General features: G+C 39.0%; 1 protein-coding gene and 1 pseudogene across 8 annotated transcripts in view; both read left to right on the forward strand.

Annotated features, from left to right (window-relative positions):
• Positions 1-8,536: 8,536 nt before the first annotated feature.
• On the forward strand, positions 8,537-17,976 carry LOC132230518 (U2 small nuclear ribonucleoprotein auxiliary factor 35 kDa subunit-related protein 2-like; annotated as a pseudogene).
• USP25 (ubiquitin specific peptidase 25) overlaps positions 8,538-20,808 on the forward strand; it is a 181,669-nt gene continuing 169,398 nt past the window's right edge. For all 8 annotated transcript variants that reach the window (XM_059688108.1, XM_059688111.1, XM_059688109.1 and 5 more), the window contains exon 1: positions 8,538-8,672. In XM_059688108.1, the coding sequence (XP_059544091.1) occupies positions 8,628-8,672 (45 nt within the window). In that variant the 5' untranslated portion in view covers positions 8,538-8,627. The remainder of the gene's footprint in view (positions 8,673-20,808) is intronic.

A 20,808-nucleotide genomic window follows, 5' to 3' on the forward strand; every position in this document is an offset into this window, starting at 1 on the left:
ATTCTTTCATCCACACATTTCTAGGTCTCCTCTTTTCCACATGATAATTTCTAAAGATAGAACTAAACTAGCTTTTTCTGTTGTCATTGTTAATCCTCCCTCAAGGATATTTTTCCATTGATTTTTAAAGAGAGTGGAAAGGATGGAGATGAGAGAAAGAGAAAGAGAGAGAAAGAGAAACATTTATATGATTCTCACATCGATTGGTTGCCTCACATACATGCCCTGACCAGGCCTAGGATCAAACCTGCAACCCAAGTACGTGTCCTTGACCAAGAATCAAACCCATAACTCTTCAGTGCCCAGCTGAAGCTCTAACACTGTGAACACTGGCCAGGGGAGAACTAAACTAGCTTTTGAATGGTATTGGATTAGAAAGAAATTTTGATTCTATTTATTTCTACCTCAATTTCTTGAGGATCTCAATTGTGATACATGATACTTGAGAGACATAAAGAGCTGTCAGATTAATTTTATTTCTTGATTTCACAAAAAGCCTGGTAACAATAGATGTCTCCAGCAGTGGCCTCAACGTTTTTCATCCTAGGACTGATCTACACTCAAAAATTATTGAGGACCCCAATTATATCTGTAGATTATATCTATCACTCTTTATTTCATTAGAAGTTCAAACTGAGAAATTTCAAAAATATTTATTAAATTATTTTAAAACAAGAAACCTGTTACATTTTAATGTAAATATTACCTTTATGGAAAATAACCATATTTTCCAAATTAAAAAAATTAGAGAGAAGACTGACTTTGTTTGACATATTGCAGATCTCTGTCTAATTTAACAGAAGACAATAGAATTCTCTAATCTGCTTCTGCATTATATCTGCTACCATATATTATTTGGGATGAAGTATATGTGGACAATCTGGTCTCACACAGATATGTACGTGGTTGGTAAAGGGGGCATCTTACTGACCCTCTGAAAGGGTTTTTGAGGATCTCCAGGGATCTACCCACCACACTTAGAAATGGCTGCTCTACAGTGTGGGGGGTTCAATGCAGAAGCTGCGAAGTTGAGCAAACCTCCTACTGGGATTGAAACTGATTTAGTGTTTAATTGTGTGTCCTCAGGCAATTTACCTAAACAGTAAGCCCTTCTTCCTCTGTGAAAATAGTGTAATAATACCAACTTCATGGAGTTGTTAGAAAAACTAAAAGCTTGAAGCCTAAAATGCTTAGTGCAGGTCTTGGCACATAGTAACTATACAATAAAATAGTAGCTGGCACTAATGTATCATAGACTGTTTTCTATACTACCCTTAAAATGAAGGCCTAGAATAGCCATCCCAACTCACATGCCTGTAAGACCAGTCATAGAGGGAAGGTTCTGAAATTGAAACCAATAGGATCTCACTTTAAAATATGCTATCCTACTGTCATTTATACAAGATTCATTCCCAGTCAATATTCTCATACAGTTATGGGTGTTCATAATATGATACCAAATTGAAGGCTATGTGAGATTTGAACAGAACCATTCAACTAATCTTCACATTGAAAAATTGTGTTGTTCTTGATGAAAAACAGGACAAATTAATATGCTGAGACAAACCTCATTTTATAGACAACTAGTGGACCAGTGCATGAAATTCATGCACGGGTAAGGTCCCTAGGCCTGGCCGGCAATCAGGGACGATCAGGGACTTCCAGCTGCCGGCCAGGGGCCTTCTTTTATTTTGCGCCGCCCCCTGGTGGTCAGCACACCTCATAGTAAGCAATTGAACTCCATGTCTCCTGGTCAAACTCCCGAGGGAACACATTCCATATTTGTCTTTTATAAATATAGATATTAAACATACAAAATATAATAAAAACGTTTTCTGAAAACCTAGAAAGTAAAGATTTTTAAATTTTGTTTTCATTTTTGTTTATAAATTTATTTCAATGACTCTTAGTTAATATTTTCTCTTTTTGTTTTGTTCCTACTTGCTAGTGCATCATCTTTTCCCAAAGTAAAAGATTTGCCATATCTCTAGTATGTATTTTTAAAAATTAAATATAAAAATTAAAAATTAAATATATTTGCATCTGAACTTTGTATCTTTTCTACTATCCAAGAAAATCCACAAATAATCAGAAGAGTCTAAAACTAGTGGTAAAGTAGCTGCCTAGGAATGACTAAACAAGTTCTTTTGTACATGATTTGATAAATGAAACTATTACAGAAATGTCAGTGGAACACTCCCTTCTTAGACTGTTAGATTTTGTAAACTTACTACTTAACTCTGCTTCTTATCTTGTTTTCTGAGATTCAGAATATTCAGTCCCAGCTGACAAATTCTTCTTGGTTCTCATCTATACTGGTTTTAACTTCTCAATTTATAGATCACAAGGAAGGCCTACTAATAGTAATAGCAAGAACTTCTCATATGTGTTATGTACTTACTTTTTATCTTATAGTATTCCTAATACTTTACATGTACTTAATAATTTAATCACTAAACTAACCCTATATTATAATGCTCATATTAAAAGATGACAGAACTGACCCAGAGAACATCTTTCAGTAAAGGTCATGTCAGCAAAACAGAATACTCTCTAAATATTTAAATCAAGGGATACTTAACCCAAAGAATTGGTTATGCAGGTAACGAAAGAGCTGAGAAGCCAAACAAGGAAAGTAAATTCAGCAACAGCAAGAACTCATAAATCTTAATTTCAAGAGATGATGAAAGGAAGCAAGATTTTGAGCAGAAACTTGAACCAAGGTATGCCAGTCTGGTGACAGGTAGAACCCCAAAGAAATATAGCCCTAGGAGGTGCCACCCAAAGGGGAAAAGGAGAAGAAGAAAGAGAAATAGTCTGGTTTCTCCCTTTCCGGTACCTCCCCTTTTCCCCACCCCCACTGCAGATACCACACCTATGTCTCTCATTGGCCAAATCCATTCTAAAGCCAGCTGATCTGAGAGCATGGAATATCCAGGGTTAGTCTTTTCTGTGATTCAGAGCAAAGCAATTGAAGTGCAAGGAATGTACCTAATAGAAAATAGGCAAGGATTGTGCAAAAGGCTTAAGTGAGTTGCTAGGATCATAGAACTAGCAGTCCCTGGGCTGTTCTTTGGAATTTGTATGTGTGTAGCAGTGATGTGCTCTGAATACGAGAGACAGAGGTCTTGAGAAGTGACATTAGTTTATGTAGTTTTCTCTGTCCATATATGCCATAGAATAATTTTAGGAAAATGTATGCCTATCACTACAGAAGAGAAAGAAAGGAAAGAAATGAGAAAGGGTCTGGGGCTCGAAGCCATTTTCATTTTCAGAGTATGCTTTTGAGCATGTTCAGGGTGAGGGAAGCAAGTGATTCATGCAAGAAATCTCCACTTTTGTGCTGGCTCTCAGTTAATAAAGTATAGCTTTCTATCCAAGTAGACATTACTTTTAAAGTAGACTTTGCAAAAAATAGTTCACATTGGACTAGATTCCTATTTTGATACACAGAACCTCTTTCTCCCAAAACCATTGCAACTAGAAGTATCAAAATTGGCAGGAAACTCAGAAGTACTGTTTTTTAAAGTGTCAATGCATATCTTACCAATCTTAGAGCTTGTGAGATGGAGTAGGAAAAAGGATATTTGGTGACACAAAAGTATAAAGTGTAGGGTTAAGTAGATTAAATATGACTGTTATGAGCTTAATTATGTTCCCCTAAAATTCACATGTTAAAAAGTCCCAACCCCTAGCATCTCAGAATATAGCTGTATTTGAAGATAAAGTCTTTAATGATGTGATTAAATTAAAACGAGGCTGTTAGAGTGAGGCTCTAATCTAATCCAATATGACTGGTGACCTTATAAAAACAAAGGAGCACACAGGGTCTCTACCACAAATGAAGAGGCAGCAATAGTGTGGCACCTCCAAGCTGAGGAGAGAGGCTGCAGGAGAAACCAACCCTGCTGGCACCTTGATCTTTGACTTCCAGCCTCCAGAGCTGTGAAGAAACAAATTTCTGTTGTTAAAACACCCAGTTTGTGACATTTTGTTATGCCTGTCCCTGTCAACAAAGAAGCGATATCTGGAGACTCTCAATGTATACCATTAACTGCTGGAGATACTAATAATGGTATGCTGTGTCATATAAAACAATATAAAACAACTAGGGGCCCAGTGCATGAATTTGTGCATCTTAAAAGGAACTGTGGGCTGCAAGGCTGCAGTGGGCACAGGGGCAGGTCTCGGCCCATCCTCCACGCCCCCGCCTGCCCCTTCCGCTGTGGCCCCGGTCAGTCCCCTGTCTGCCAGCAGCCCTGCTCCTGCCACTTCCACAGGCTGATGGCTAGCCCCACTTGCACCGGCTAACGGTGTGGAGCAGTTGGGGCCGGCGCAGTCAGCGGGTGTGAGCAGTGGCTGCCAGGATCGCCCCTCAGGAGCAGGGAGAGGTGGAGAGGCCCTCAGGGGTGACCCGGGTGGCAACTGCCGCTTGCACCCACTGACAGCGCCAAGTGATTTGGACAGGCGCCGGGTGCCAGCAGCAGGTGCGAGCGGCAGCTCTGGCACTGGCAGCGGGTGTGAGTGCCGGGTGGGACCATGGCCCGCAGGAGCAAAGAATTTTCAGTAACCACCAGAGGCTTGCCCAATGACAGTAACCAGCGTCCCGCCTTGGTCTGGTGCTCCTGCTCACCTGCTCCACCATCCCACCACAGCCAACGCCCGCCATGTTCCACACACGCCCCTGGTGGTCAGTGCACGTCATAGCAACCTGTTGTTTGGTTGTTCTGCCATTCGGTCTATTTGCAATTTAGGGTTTCATATATATACTAGTATATGTAGATATGGCTGCCAGAACCACAAAGCTGTTTATTTGGAATAAGACATGCAATGCAAAAGCATAAATAAACTTGTTTTCTCTCCTTCATGGCTTCCCATTGAATATAATAAGCATTTTATTTTGCATGTATCAGGCAAATAGTACTCTTACAAATTCTAATCTATGAACACCTATCACTAAATGGTGCCATTGTGATATCATAGAGAGTTCCTCTTTGAATAATTCCTTATGGTTTCCTTATTGGTGGGAAAAAATTATTCCAGAATGTCAATACATCTAAGGAAGAAAAATACTGTAATTCTTATCCTCCTTAAAGTAGAAGAACCACTCTTTTGTTGCAGAAATTGTTCAAATCTATCCTATGAATTGAATCTTTCTCTCTTATTCATATCTTACAAATGTGCTTTAGCAACGTATTAGATTCTTGGTCCAGAAATGGATTTTCAAACCAAGGGAAATGAATAGTTAAAATATACAAGACATAATACTGAATATTATAAGAAACATAATTTTGACCCCAAATAAAAAATAGCCTTGGTACTAAAAACTAAATTTAAAATTTTATTTGAAATCTATCACTTTATGTGTTTTTCTGAATATCAACAATTCAGAGGAAAGCAGTACTTTAGGAATTATTAAATAGTATTCCTAGGCTATATTATTCCAACAACTATCATATAAAGGCTGATTCATGAATAGCAAAACTGACATTGTGACAAAATTTTTAAATGAATTAGAATACCTGACAATGGGTTTTATGTATAAATTTCTTAAATTCTCAAATTTCCTTTTTCTATTCATTTTAGTTGTATTCTTTTTAAAAGAGAATACTTATAAGGAAACTTGAAATTGTCTTCTCAAAGTTCGCCAAAATAACAATTATGGTTAAAAAAATTAAGTAGGAAACCATCAGATGTAAGCTGGGAATGAATGACCAAAGTGGAAAAGTATAACTACCTTATAAAGACCCTTAAAGACCTTTATTTGATAATTATTTAGTAAGCACCAGAAGATAATTTTTTGGTGGAACTAAAAAAATTTTACACAGAGAAACACATTGGCAAATTCTTGAAACTAATATTTAGTACCTGGCAATGTTTTTTTTTAAACCAGAGTACGAGATTTTTATGTTTGATTTAACTTTATTCTTCCTCTTTTGGGGGAGGGGTAATACTGGGGTTCTTGTCCCAGCATCAAGAAGGGTTCAGGTATCGGGAGAAGGCTGTGCATAGATGTTAAATAGGAATCCAGAGACTAACAAAGAGTCCAGAAATGAGATATAATTTTGAAAGGCATTTGGGGATCAGAGGAGCTTAGCTAAAGGAGCTAAGATCCAAGATCTTAAGTCTAAGGTCTTAGATTCTCTTTGTCCCAGGACCCCATGCTTTTTATTAACACAATTTGTCCTGAGGTGAGGCAGAGATATACACTTCGAAGGGTATACACAAGCATTGTCAAAATGGGGGAATTAGCCTACGGCTGTTCAGGTGTTTGGCCAGTAGGAGGCAATAACATGTAAATTAAGATGCCTTTTAGCTGTCTGGCAGCCACAATCAGTTTCCTATTCAGGTGTGGGGAAATGCCTTCAGCCATTCCCAACAGGTGACTACATGTGTGACTCAACCCTGTTGAGTCCCAAGTCTCATCAACCTTTTGATGAAACTCTTGAAATTATGACATGCTGAAATTGGTCTCCGGCAGGGTAATCTTCACCAGAGGTTATTTTTTCCATTGATTTTTAGAGAGAATGGAAAGGGGGAAGGAGGAAAGAAAGAGAGAGAGAGAGAGAGATGGATAGGTTGCCTCCCACTTGTGCCCTGGATGGAGCCTGCAATCCAGGCACCTACCTTGACTAGAAATCAAACTTGTGGCCCTTCCTTGCGGGCCGATGCTCTAACCATCGAGCATAACCAGCCAGTGCTAGATTTAACTTTCTTAAACTCAAATATTATGAACTTGATAGATTTTCTTTTTAAATCTAGAATGCAGAGAGACATGAAGTTGATATGTTGAAAAGAACTGTGCTCTATAAATGAGGAAAAATGGATTCTAGTATGCTTTCCTGGACGAGTCACTCTCTGTGCATTCTATCAGAACTGTTGCATTATTCCTAAAATACTGGGTTTCCAACCATCTCACATATTTTGAAATTCTTCTGGTAAAGACATAAAATATCAATAAAATAAAATTTGTAATTTGTCAAAATCAAATGATTAAAAATATGAAGAATCAAAGAAAAGATCTCAAAAGGTGGCTGAAGATAATCTAAGGTGCAAAAATGGTTGTAACATGCACAGATTTGTTACAAAGCCCTAAGTGTTACTTGACATATGATTATTAAATAAAACCAAATAATATTTCAATGATCATTTATCAAGTTTGATTTTTTTCTCAACAGATTAAAAATTATACCTGGATTTGCATATGTGTGAATTTGTGATAATATGCACTAATTATTCCACCCCTCCCAGGTTAGCTCCTAAAACAAAAGATATATTTAAGGATAGAGATTGCTTTCTCCATGTTAGGTTTTCCTTAAAATTATATACAGGGTATCCTCCCAAAATGCATTACACTTTGAATAATTATTACTTCCAAAAGGTTAAAACTGAAAAGAAAGAAACATCAGTTGAACTATCAGAAAAAAATGTGTGTAGATTTTTTTGGGACACCCTCCATGCAGAGTGGTTAATTGATAGCTTGGCAATTGGGATTAGAACAATGTAGCATTTTAGACAGTGATGCTTTTGTAATGTTGTCTGTTGTATAAACCATAATTCATTTATATAAAATCTCCGGGAAATAAACCGTATTTCTCCAGAGCTTAGCAGTGACCGGCACATGTTTGAATGAATGAAGTAGACGGAGAATGTCAATATTAATTTATGTAATGATTAGTAAAGAAAAAAAGGACATTCTAGCAGAAGGTCTTCTGTCCACCGTTCGGTTAATTCATTCTTGACTTTTCCCTTCGGGCAAGTTGTTTGCTTGGGAAATTCCTAGAAGGCGAAGGCAGAGGACGGAGACTTAGAAAAGAGAAGGGGTTCGGGACTCAAAATGGTTTTGGGACAGTATTACGGGGCCTAGAGGGAAATGTTTTGTCTTGTAGGAGTTCTGAGAGCAGGCGATCCGAAAGTCCTGGGCCCCACAGGAACGCAGCCCTCCAGCCTCGGCTTGGAATTTCGCGCAGCCGAGAGCGGCGCCGCGCAACCTGCGGCAGAGCCGTCTCCCAGTCCCGGCCAGAGGGGCGCGCCCTCCCTTCCAGGAGCGCGGGGCCGCGCCGGGCGGCAGGAGCGGGGGCCCGGGGGCGGGACTCCGGGCGGCCCCGCCTCGCCCCACCGCCCCGCGGGTCACAATGTAGGGTTAGGCGGCGGGCGGGCGGGCGGGGCTCGGCGGGGGCGGAGCCGCCGGGCAGGGGCGGTGCCGGTAGTTGGGGGCGGGGAGGGGAGGAGGACGCGAGCGGGCGGAGGACAGCGCCATTCCGGCCGGCCGCTCCCTCTGGTCCCTCTGCCTTCCCCGCGGTGGCCCGAGAGCGCCAGCGAAGGAGCGCGCGTGACGCGGCCCGGCTCGCTGCGCCCTCCCGCCCGCGCCCGCCGCTCATGGCCCGGGCCGCGCTGGCCGGCCCGCCGTGAAGACGCCTCCGTGGCCCTCGCAGTCCGCGCTTCGCCGCCAGCCCGCGGTGCCCGCGCACCCCAGCCGCCATCGCCTTCGCGCCTGGCTGGCGGGGGCGCAGTCCCCGGCCGTCCGCGCCCTTCCCTGGAGCTCGGCGGAGCGTGGCAGCCGGGGCCGGCGGAGGTGCGAGGAGCCGGACGCCGCCGCCTGGGTCGCCGCCGGCGCCGCGGGGGCCATGACCGTGGAGCAGAACGTGCTGCAGCAGAGCGCGGCGCAGAAGGTGAGCGAACCCGCGCCTCCTTCCGACGTGCTGCCCGCCCCCGGCTCCCGCCCTGCCCCCCGCCCCCTCCCTCGCTACCGCTCGGCCTCGCTGCCCCGGGCTCCCCCTCCGCCACCCACTGCCCCTGCCCGTGGCCTCTCGGGGCGTCGCGACCGGTGCCGGCTGCTGGGGTGTAGTTGGCGGGTCGCAGTCCACTTCCTTCTTGCCGATTGTTTTCCTGTAACACGGTGCGGGGTATTTATTGAGAGCGACCCTCGCATTCCTACACTCCACTGTGTGGCTTCTTGATTAAGCTTATCCTCCTTTAAAAAACCATCAGTCGTCATTCCTGCCGAGCACAGCGGGCGTTTCGGAGGTAGGAACATTCCAGGCCTGCTGCTGTGCGAAAGGGTCTCCGTCAGGGCTGCCCTGCCTGCCCTGCGGGGCAGGTGCGTTTACCAGGTGGACTCTCTGTACAAGTCGAGGGTTTGGTTGTTTCCCTTCCCTCTTCCAGTTTCTTTCTTTTTTCGTTTTCTTTTTTCTTCTTTTTTCCCCTTTTCTGAGGAACTGTCCTTTAAGAAAGGAAACCTTTCTGGCCATGTTTATTTCAGGAATCTTTTGTCCCCTAAGTTTGACCTTGTTCCATGGTTCATTCACCCTTTACTCTGGCCTCAGTCACACATTCAAATGGTCACCTAAGGAAAATAAAAAAATAAATCTATGTTTGTGAAGCGCCAGCTCTTTTATAGTCAGTAGTGAGAGACGCTCTTTTTATTCTAGATTTTGCTTTCAGAACCTCAAGTGCACTATCATGCTCTAACTATATCCTGAAGAGTAGATGGCTATGCATTATTTTATTATTTTTAGGGGGGGAGTCATTTGTGTGAGAAGCATTTTGGGTAAAAGAAAAGCATTGCTTTAGTCTGTTGGAATTATGGGGATAACTTTGCTTTACTGTGAGCAGTTGCCAAAGATGTGTGTGGTTTATCTGGGAGAGTAATGAATGCCCCACCCTGTCGTAGTTTTGGCATAGTTATCCTACCTGTGCTTGGTTATAGAATGAGGCCTGCTGTCCTAAAATGGTCTATTTATATATTCATAGTATGCTAAGTTTTTGCTTTGAGATTATTTTTAGATTTTTATGATAGTACTTGTGGTAATTGAAGATGCTCAAGAGTTTTGGAAAGCAAGGATAGTGCATTGTTATTTTAGGCCCTTTGGGAAAGTTCCCTTGTAACTCTTGTGTGTTATAGTTGACTGTTACTGGTAAATGTAGAAGGTTACTGCACCCTGCTGTTTATTTACAGTGAAATAATTCTAGATTTAATAATATGAGTTTAGAACAGTTTATCTTCTAACCCCCCCCCCCTTGGTTCTATTTTGAATATCTTAAACTTTAGTTTTTGATGTTTATGTGATAAAGTGCTAATACTTTCAACAGGATTTTGAGGTCATGTATACGAAGTAACATTTAATAAGTTTGGTATCATCTTTGTTAATTCTTTTCAATGTTGAATATTAGAGCCTATTTCAAAGTGGGAAATGTAGCTAATATTTTTTACATCTCTTAAATTTGAACAATGGCAAAAAGTTTGTTAAATTGATTTCACCTAAGTACTTTAACATAGAATCAGATAATACAGATCTGTCTGGATCAGAGGTTTATACATAAAGTTGTAGGATTGAGAATCAAAATACTGAAAGTGATCTTGGCCATCAAGTTCAATTTCCTAGTTTAATGAACCCCCTCCTTACATAAAGAAAGTAGTAGTTAATTTAAAGTATTACAATTATGATGCTATTTTTAGTGTATGTCAGATTATTTCATTGATTTTGGGGAATTTTTTTAAAGCAATATAATTTTATACTTTCATCATAGTATTTATGTTGTTTAAAAAACAACGTTTAATTTCGTTATTACCATACTATTACATATTAGAGCTATTTTAAAAACATATGGGTATGAATACTTTACCCCACCTACCTCAAATAAGTTGATAGATTTAAATCCATTAGACTAGTAACTAGAAGTGGGCTTCAAGCTAGTAACTAGGAAGTGAACTTCATACTTTAGAAGAAACAAAAGTGAAACTTTTGTTTTCTCTTTGAAATTTTATGAATGATCATTAAAATGAGAGTGGTTTAGTGCACATTGCACAACCAAAATTTTAGTCAGTTTTCTGCTCTCAAAAAAATTGTGTGTGTATGCACTTGTATAACATTAGTTTTATGTAAAATAGCTGTACTCTGGTGATTAGAACAGTTCCCAATATTTTCAGTATTCTTTTTTTTTCATCCAGAGAATAATTGGTGATAATCTTTTAAAAAAATCTTTTAAAGCAGCACAACACAAAACTTTCATAGCTCTTTGTTTACCTACAGAGTAGCTTATCACTGTATAATATAACTTACGGAGCTGACTTTTCCTCTGATGTGTTGTTTGATGCTGAAGTTTGTCCATGACAGATATTTAGGAAATAGGATACAACTACGGAGAGCTACTTTTCTGAGTTGTAGATGATACAGGTGAAGTGGAGTTGGAGGCAGATTAGATACAGTTAAATTCTGTCATTTGGTCTTGAACATGTATCTTGAGCCTTTATACTTGATATTTTTCTAAGTGTAGGATCCTTAGATCTCAAAAATTTGATACATAGATTTAGGTCCAAGTGAGCCTTCTTTAGGGCAGCAATAGAAGACTTCTTCCTAGAAACCAAATCAAGTTGTGAAGCGAGCTGAATATTATTTACGTTAAATGTATCCATCTGAGTTGAATAAAATGTAAGGTTCATAAGGGCAGGCATATTGGCTGTTGGTTTCACTGTGGGGCTTATAACAGTTCCTTGCATGTAGTAGGTTTGAGTAAATATTTGATGGTGAAATAAGAGTGAGTGTTTTCTAAAAGGGGTGCAAGTGCAGTAGTTATTTTAATTTCCTAACTGAACCTAAAGATTTAACATTATTGAGAAACAATGAAAGTTCGAACCAGACTTTCTGTTGTAATATAGGCAGTGTAGTGAAAAGACAGTAGGATGCGGGTAGGATCTAAATCACCTTTCTAAGACCTTGGGCAAATCATTAAATGCCTCTGAATCATCTTTTAAAGCCTCAAAGTTAATATGATTAGACAACTTTTTTTTATATGTGAGTGTTTAGTGGATATAAGCATGCATTTATTCCAAATAGGGAGGGTTAAAGAATAAATAGTAGAGAATGGAGGAAGAAGGAATTTTATGGCTCAACAATCAATTTTCAATTAATTACTATGGGGGTTAGGTGGGAAGGATGTCACAGATTAACCAAATTAAGACTTAAAACAAAATTTAAGAAAGAATACAAACTGGATTCAGGGTAAATTTCTTAGATAAAATAATGTAGTATTTTCTCATTTAGGTATCATCTAAAGTTACAAAAATGCAAACAGCATTTCAAGGTATAGTTAACATTATATAAATCACTGTACTGGTAAACATGACATAAAATGAATATTCTGTAGTACTAAATAATTGCTTATCTTGTTATTAGGGTAAGACTTGGTTTGGGTAGAGGTGTAAGGATCCAGCTGCTTATTCCCTTCTTATCTTTTTCTTTCTCACCTAATTTTGATTTGTATACTAACATTGTATCCAGCTTCCTTTATGAATTCTCATCAGTTCTAATAAATATTTGATTGATTTTCTTCAGTATTCTATGTTGACAGTTACTATTTTATCGCTTTAGCTAAGATTACAGAATGCTACTAGGATTAATGTTAGTTTCTATTATGTATTTTATGATGATATGGAAATTACTTACAGTTCGAAGTTTTTAAAATGTATTGCAATCAGATTTAGGATGTTGATTCTGTCAAGTTTCTCTTTTTTCTTCTTCAACAACATTTTATGTGTCAAGAATGTTGGAATAAATAACATAGATGTATTATGTACTATATACCTAAGGAATTATGCTAAGAATTTTTTAAACTTTGTTTTGTAATATTTAATCTTCCCAACCACCTTATTAGATGAGCACTATTTTTTTCCCTTCATGTTGTGATTGAGGCAACAGTATTAGAGAAATTAAGAACTAGAGCAACATTTCATTGTAATTGTGTATTTAAACTCAGGGTCAGCAGACTCAATAGCTCCTGCTCTTAGCCATTATGCTTTCTGATAAAATCTCCTTTAGTCATGATACCTCCAAATTTGTTGTACTAAATTTTAATCTAGAATTTGGTATCTGTATTCTTACATGAGCTTGGTTACACAGTTTGCTTTTGTACATACGGCTCCTAATGGAAGGTTAGATCATAAAATCATTAAGCAAGCTTTTTGTTTTTTTTCTGTGCTTTTGGAATTGTTTATTTTAGGATTATGTTAAATCCTTCAAAATTGGTGGTATTAAATAAGTTTTGATGAATACAACAATATCACGATGACCATTTTGTTACAGAAAGTTTTAGATAAGGTTTCCAAATTTTTATTTTCTTTTAGATTTTCTACTTCTTCCAATTCAAGTTTAAGACTGTTTTATATATTCAGATTATATTTCATTTAGGTTTCCATATATATTAGTCTGATCTTTTCTCTTAAATCTATGTATATCTAGATATATCCCTTTCTTTTGTCTTTAATAATTTCACCTTCCTACTTATTCAGGTGGTTATTGTAGATTTTATACTTGAATTCACGTTTAGTGAATTTGTAATCATGTTTAATAACAAAAAGCATTTGGGGCTGTGGATTTTCATCTGATTTAGGTTTGGTGTTGACCTTACTTATTTTTTTTCATTACTTAAAAGATTGCTTTTTGTTTACTTTCCAAGATGTTGCATTTTAAAAATTACTGATTTTTAGTTTTGACGCATTTTTAAAAAAACATGATTAGTAATGGTTTTAGAAATTTATTAAGATGTTCCTTTAAGTATATGTGAGGTTTTACTGAGCATATGAAAAGGATGTGTATTCTTTGAAAGTTATAGAGTTGTATATATATATTAATGAACACTTCTAGTGTGATTTGAATATTTACTTTTTTTTCCCTTTATTTCTTAAATCCGGGAGATTTTGATGTTTTTTAATGTAATTTCATCAAATTCTCTATGTATTTTTAATGGATCTAATCCAAATTTGTTTGTACTTGCTGGTCATTAGTAAAAGTTTATCATTTACATATATGGTGATAACTAATAAATTTAATATTTCATTGTCATTTGAGTTTCCATATATTAGCCATATTTTTCCCATTCAGTTTTGGTGTATTGATCAAGCTTCATTGTATCACCTTTCCTACTCTTGCCTGTGTATCCTATAATGATCTGAAAATCTTTCTCTTTTAATTTTAAACCAACTAAGCACGTATTTTTCTGAATGTCAAAAATCAATAATTGGTTTTTCTTCCTTTCCTCTACCTTCAATAAGATAAGACTTTTTAGCATATTTTTTATTTATAACATTCCTGATTTTATTGGGATAATGTAGAATTATAATTCTAAGTGATACCCTTTTACATTTCTTAAGGTATACCTTACGTGAAAAAATACCAGTATTACATGTTAGTAGTTAATTAGTTTTTGTTAAGATTAGGTATTTACTTTTACTTTTAACTAATTTTTTTTCTGTATAGTATAATACTATTTGATGTTACCTTTTAAGTTTCGTGTGTGTGTGTGTGTGTGTGTGTGTTTGTGTGTGTGTCTTTTTAACAGTCCTGCCTGTTTTCAGATTTTTGATCTGAAAATTATAGTGTTATTTGCAGGAAAAATGTATTTTAAAATTATTGCTCCTACTCTGTTTCTTGTTTTCTCCATCTGTAACTACATTATTTGCATGTTAGATATCATTTATCTCTCTTGCTTCAAATTTTATTTTATAATTTCTTTCTCTCCTTTTGTCCTATATGCTGAGATAGCGTCTTAGCTTGGTTGTCCAGATTATTATTTTTATGATGCCAGTTTTCTATTTACCACCTCCTTAGGTGGTCAGATATTTTTGGAGGGTTTGTGTAAATGTGCATTTAAGTTTGTTCTGAAGTGCATAGAATTGAATTAATCACAAACATTGGTTCATGATCAGCTGTACATGAAAATATTTCATTTATTTATGAAATTATTGTCAATAATAAGCCCATATAAATCCATACTTAAAACAAAAGCTAGAGCTTTGAAAGTAACCTATATGTAAGCCCCTTTATCCCACCCCTCTTGTTTTCATAAGAGATTGTAATCATCTTGAGTCCTGTTTTCATTCTCCCTTTAATTTCCTTTTCATTACATCTCTCTGAATTGCTGAAGGTATATGTTTTTTATTTTAGTTGTTTTAAATTTAGGAACTTTTGCCGAAACCGGTTTTGGCTCAGTGGATAGAGCATCGGCCTGCGGACTGAAGGGTCCCGGGTTTGATTCCGGTCAAGGGCATGTACCTGGGTTGCAGGCATATCCCCAGTGGGAGATGTGCAGGAGGCAGCTGATCGATGTTTCTCTCTCATCGATGTTTCTAACTCTCTATCTCTCTCCCTTCCTCTCTGTAAAAAATCAATAAAATATATTAAAAAAAATAAATTTAGGAACTTTTTTCTCACCTCGATATCTAAAAGATATTCATCCATCTTGAAAGGTTAAAGTTGGTGGTGCATGGGCAGGCTAAATAGCAATCTCAGATGGTGAATAAGAAAAATTGAATTGATTTAAAGAAAAGGAGATGGGGATATCCAAAGGGAAGGGCTACACAGCACCGAGCCAAGGGGTATTAGGTTGATTATGGCAGCAAAAACAACTTAGGACAGCAAAACAAGGAAGGTGCATTAAAGAAGCAACAGGAGAGCCTCGGCTGGGCTGAATTAGCTCACTGAGAAGTCAGAGAAAAGGGGACCTTGGAGACAGGTTCAGGAGGTTAGTCTGGGACTAGCTGTCACTGCCCATTGCTCCCCTGGTTGCAAGTCTCATGGGGTCCCTTAGAGGGGAGAAGGGGGAAGGAAATGGCGCTGGGTAGTACGCACATTGGGTCCTTCATCCTGAGTGTATTTATTTCTCTTTTGCAGGTAGAACTCTTAGGGGAGCTTTCAGGGGAGGGTCTTAAAAGAATATTCATAAGCTTTCCAGGCATGTTCTTTCACAGGGTCATTATTCAGTGCAGTTGGTCCTGAGGCAGCCATGGAGTCACTTGTCTGGTTTTGCTGCTATTTTGGGCCTGGAGCTGAAATACAACTGAGGCCTAGATGTTATCTTTAGGGAGGAAAAGGTAAAGGGGTCTAAACCTCATGACCAGCGATATGAAAGATCCAGAGTCCAAACCGCATGACCAGTGATATGCTAGGGGAGGGGAGGTTACCTTGGGGTGAGGTTCTTGTTTCCCAGTTTTGCCCCGTGTTAGGCATCCAGGACTTTCTGACCTGGTGAGTTTCTGTACACTGGCCCGTTGTCCTTGTTATGCTCATGTCTAACAGTTAGACTCTAACTGCCCATAACACATTTTCTATTAAGAGTTTTTGAAGTTACGTTTGCAACATTTTGACCTTATTTCATTTGCACTTAATTTTCATATCTGGTATGAGGTAGGGACCCAATTTAATGTTTAGTATATATGATGTTTTTGTTGTTCATCTTACCTTATTGAAAAGTTAAATGCTCTCTCCCATTGAACTGACGTGCCATCTCTGTCATATATAAGACTTTATGTGAAATGCTCTTTTTCCCCTGTTGTTTTGTTCCATCATTCATTTTGTGAATACTGTCTTGTCTTCACTGTGGTAGCTTCATTATAGTTTCTGTACTAGTAAAGTAAGCTTGCTTTTCTTCTTCCAAGGTGTCATGTTGCTTTATTCTTCCTTATAAATTTTTAGACTAATCATACAAAGTTCTCTGAGAAACCCTTGTTTGATGTTTTCTTTTTTATTAATTTCCTTGAATTCATAGGCCAATTTGGCATTAGTGACATCTTTATGATATTGAGTCTCTCTATGAACAGGATATAACTTTTTATTCAGGTCTTCAGTATCTCTTATTCAGTTTATAATTTTAACTGTAGAATTCTTACACATTATTTGTTCTAGGTAGTTGATAATTTCTGGTGACAATTATATGTGATGCTTTAAAACATTTGTTATTGGCGCTGGTGCTGGCAACTTGGTGGTGATGCTTCTGGACATGAGCTGCAAAAAGTACAGGGTGGCCCCGAGGAAGGAGAACCTAAAGAAATGTGGGCAGGAACTCGGTTGTTGGAGAAACTCTGGACTCTGACAGAAGAAGGGGGAGGAAAAGGAGGAATCTCTTATTGAACAACAAGAAGAGAAGCTGTTGGAGAGAGGCAAAAACAACAACAACAACAAAAAAAACACACGAGTGGTTGCTGTGGGAGCAGAAGGCACAAAAAGAATTCAGAATAGAGGAGGAGGAGGAAGAGGCACCTAAAAAACAAGAACAGGAGAGAAAGTTGAAGAGAGCCCAGCAGCAGAGAAAAGAGAAAGAGGAGGAGGAGCAGAAGCTGCAGGAGGAGAGGGACAGTGGAGGCTGTGAGAAGGTGCTGGGGTGGCTGAAAATGAGCTGGGAAATAGTGCCACGTGGCAAAACTCAGAACCACACAGGGACTGATGAATAATGAAGAAAGATCTAGCTAACTGTCCATTCTACAAACAAACAAACAAACAAACAAACAAACAAACAAACAAACAAAGGGGAGCTTGCCGTTTTGGAGGTAGAGGTGTTCACTGAGAAACAGTTTGAACACCGAGCCCCACCCTTCTTATCAGAAGCATGTTTACAGTGTTTGGTGTGGAGCCGTGTGGCCAGGAGGGCAGCAGGAGGAGGGCACCCACGGGGCCTGGACTTCTTCGAGGATGTGTCTCTCCTCCTCCCCCCCAGGTCCGGTCAACTGCAGCGTGGAACTGCATCTGAGGGGCAGCGTGTGTGTGCAGTACCAATGGGAAGAAGAAAGCAGAGTGACCCTTTCTCTGTTTAAAGGACCTTGGTTTGCAGGACGGTAGCTTCAGTGCAAGTTCTGTCCGTGACCCAGTGGAAAGGGCAATTTGTGGTTTATGTGAAATACAGGAATGCCCAAGAGGAGAACACTGCAACTTTCTTCATGTGTTCAGAAATCCCAACAATGACTTTTGGGAAGCTAATAGGGACTTGTCTCCCGGTGGGTTTGATTCTCCCTTTGGTAAGAACTCAGAGAGGATAAGTATCACATGATCTCACTCATTTGTGAAATATAATGAACAACGTAAACTGATGAAAAAAATAGAACTAAAGACATAGAAACAACGAACAGACTGTCAAAGCTCAGAGGGAAGGCAGGGGAGGGTGGGAGGAGGAGGGAGGTAAGAGATGAACCAAAGAACTTGTATGCATGCATATAAGCATAACCAATGGACGCAGACTGTAGGGGTTGAGGGCACATGCTGGGGGGTAGGAGCGACCAGGGAGAGGTCAATGGGGGGAAAAAGGAGACTTATGTAATACTTTCAACAATAAAGAATTTAAAAAAGAAAAGAAAAAGAACTAAAGAGGAGGGGACTGTGACAGGCCCCAGTCTGGCCCGTTTCTGCAGAAGGAATGGAGAAGCTGAGAGGAAAAGGAGAAGTAGTCAGAGGGGTAAGAAATCTCACAGAGACACAACACAAGTCGTGAAAGGCACAGTTCAGGAAGTAGAGAAAGAAAAAGGCACCGCAGAGGGTGGGGGCGTGGGGCAGCGAGAACCAGAGCCCAGCCAGAGCCCAGACCCTTCCAGGTCTAGCAGTTGGGGTGGGAGGAGGTCAGGTAGTAGAGACAGAACTGTTGATAGTTCCAAATCCAAAGAAAACTGATTTTATACACACACACACACACACACACACACACACAATTTGTTATTACTGGTGTGTACAAATGCAACTGACTTGTACATTAACCTTATATCCTGCTACCTTGCTAAGCTTTTCTAGTTTAATACTTTTTTTTAGCAATAATTTTGAATTTTTGTCTGTAAAAGATTATATGCATAAGTCATGAAGGTTTTTTTAAAAATATATTTTATTGATTTTTTACAGAGAGGAAGGAAGAGGGATAGAGAGTTAGAAACATCAATGAGAGAGAAACATCGATCAGCTGCCTCCTGCACACTCCCTACTGGGGATGTGCACACAACCAAGGTACATACCCTTGACTGGATTCAAACCTGGGACCCTTCAGTCTGCAGGCCGACGCTCTATCCACTGAGCCAAACTGGTTAGGGCAAGTCATGATGGTTTTATTAATTTACTTTCAATTTTTATGTCTGTGACTACACTTTTTCTTGTACTAGGTAAGACCACTAATAAAGATTGATTAGAAGTGATGTCAGTGGATAATGTTTTATTGCTGATTTTAAAGGACAGTTCTCTACTTTGGTACCTAATGCCCTTCTAAAGCATTTAAATGTGTTAGCTATATAAACAGCTTCTATAATAATAAAAGGATAATATGCTAATTAGACCAAATGTCATTCCGGACGTCCTTCTGGACGAAGCCGGGGCCAGAGGGAAGCTGGTGCCGGCAACCATGGGAAGGAAGGCCTACTCTTGCATGAATTTGTTGCATCGGGCCACTAGTATGTTATAAAAAGGGTTCTGTTTCTAAAGAACTAAAGATTATTTTGTTATTTTAAATTTTCATGCTTGCATATATTTTTTCTTTTGTGCCCAAGTGACTCTTTGTGAAAGTTTTCACTCCAGGCATGTTGGGGGTGGGGGGCAGGTAGCCTGTTTGTCAGCCACTTCTCTGTCATGCTAGGTCTTTTGGTGTGTGTGTGTACAAATCATTTCTGAAAATTTTTAAAAATGTGTGTGAAATAGCATATGAAACCTTACGTCTCCTTTAAAGGAATATAATAAAGATAATACCATTTGTATTACCTGGACATAAAATCGAGTATCATCTTATTATCAAAATTTCCTTTGTGCCTCACCCACACAGTCCCTCACTTCCATATACCACTAGCTGCTATCTTGACTTTTTGAAGTTAATGTTCTTGTGATCCTGTGATATAATTTACAAAAAATAAAATGAAACCACCCATTTAAACATGTTTAATTAAATGAATTCTGGCATTTAGACAGTTCTGTCACTCTAGAAGATTCCCTCGTGTCACCCTTCTGATTTAGTATTCCCGCTGTCCCTATTCCAGGTAACCATTGATCTGATTTGTATTGCTATAGATCAGTTGTGGCTGTTTTAGGTCTTCACATAGGTGAAATCATAAATTTTTGTTGCTGTTGCATTTGATAGTTTGGCTCAGTAAAATGTTTTGGATACTCAGCCATGTTGCATGTATTAGTAGTTTGTTTTTCTTTATTGCTGAGTAATATTTTAGACTAAATTTCAAAATATGTGTGAACACGTACCTGTTGGCGGACTTTGAGTTGTTCCTAATTTGTGGTTCTTATGAATAATGTTGCTACAATGTACATTGTAAGCAGGTCTTTGAGTAGCGGTATTTGCATTTCTCTTGGGCAAATACTTAGGTGTGTTTGTTATAAAATACTGTTAAATGGTTATTCAAAGTGGTTGTACCACCATTGTACATTCCCATCAGCAATGTATGAGAATTCTAGTTGGTCTACATTTTCATCAACACTTAGCATAGACACATTTTATGTTTTAGCCATTTTAATGAGTATGTTATGTTACCTCTTGTTGTATTAATTTGTATTTTCTTGGTGACACAGTTTTGAACATTTTTATGTGCTCATTAGCCATTTTTTGGATGATTTTTTTAATCTTTTTTTTTTATTATTGATTAAGATATTACATATGTGTCCTTGTCCCCACGTTACCCTCTACCCCCTCCACCCCCCCGCTCATGCCCTCACCCCCCCCATTGTCCGTGTCCATTGGTTAGGCCTATATGCTTGCATATAAGTCCTTTGGTTGATCTTACCCCCTTACCCCTCCCCTCCCCTACCTTCCCTCCAAGGCCCGACAGTCCAATCAATGCCTCTCCGTCTCTGGATCAGCCCTTGTTCATCAGTTTATGTTGTTCATTATATTCCACAAATGAGTGAGATCCTGTGGTATTTATCCACTCTCCAGTTCCATCCATGCTGTGGCAAATGGTAAGAGTTCCTTTTTCTTCTTCCTCTTCTTAAAGAATACCTTTCAGCATTTCATATAATACTGGTTTGGTGGTGATGAACTCCTTTAGCTTTTTCCTATCTGTGAAGCTCT

The sequence above is a fragment of the Myotis daubentonii genome, chromosome 3 (assembly GCF_963259705.1).
Source record: "Myotis daubentonii chromosome 3, mMyoDau2.1, whole genome shotgun sequence".
NCBI lineage: Eukaryota > Metazoa > Chordata > Mammalia > Chiroptera > Vespertilionidae > Myotis > Myotis daubentonii.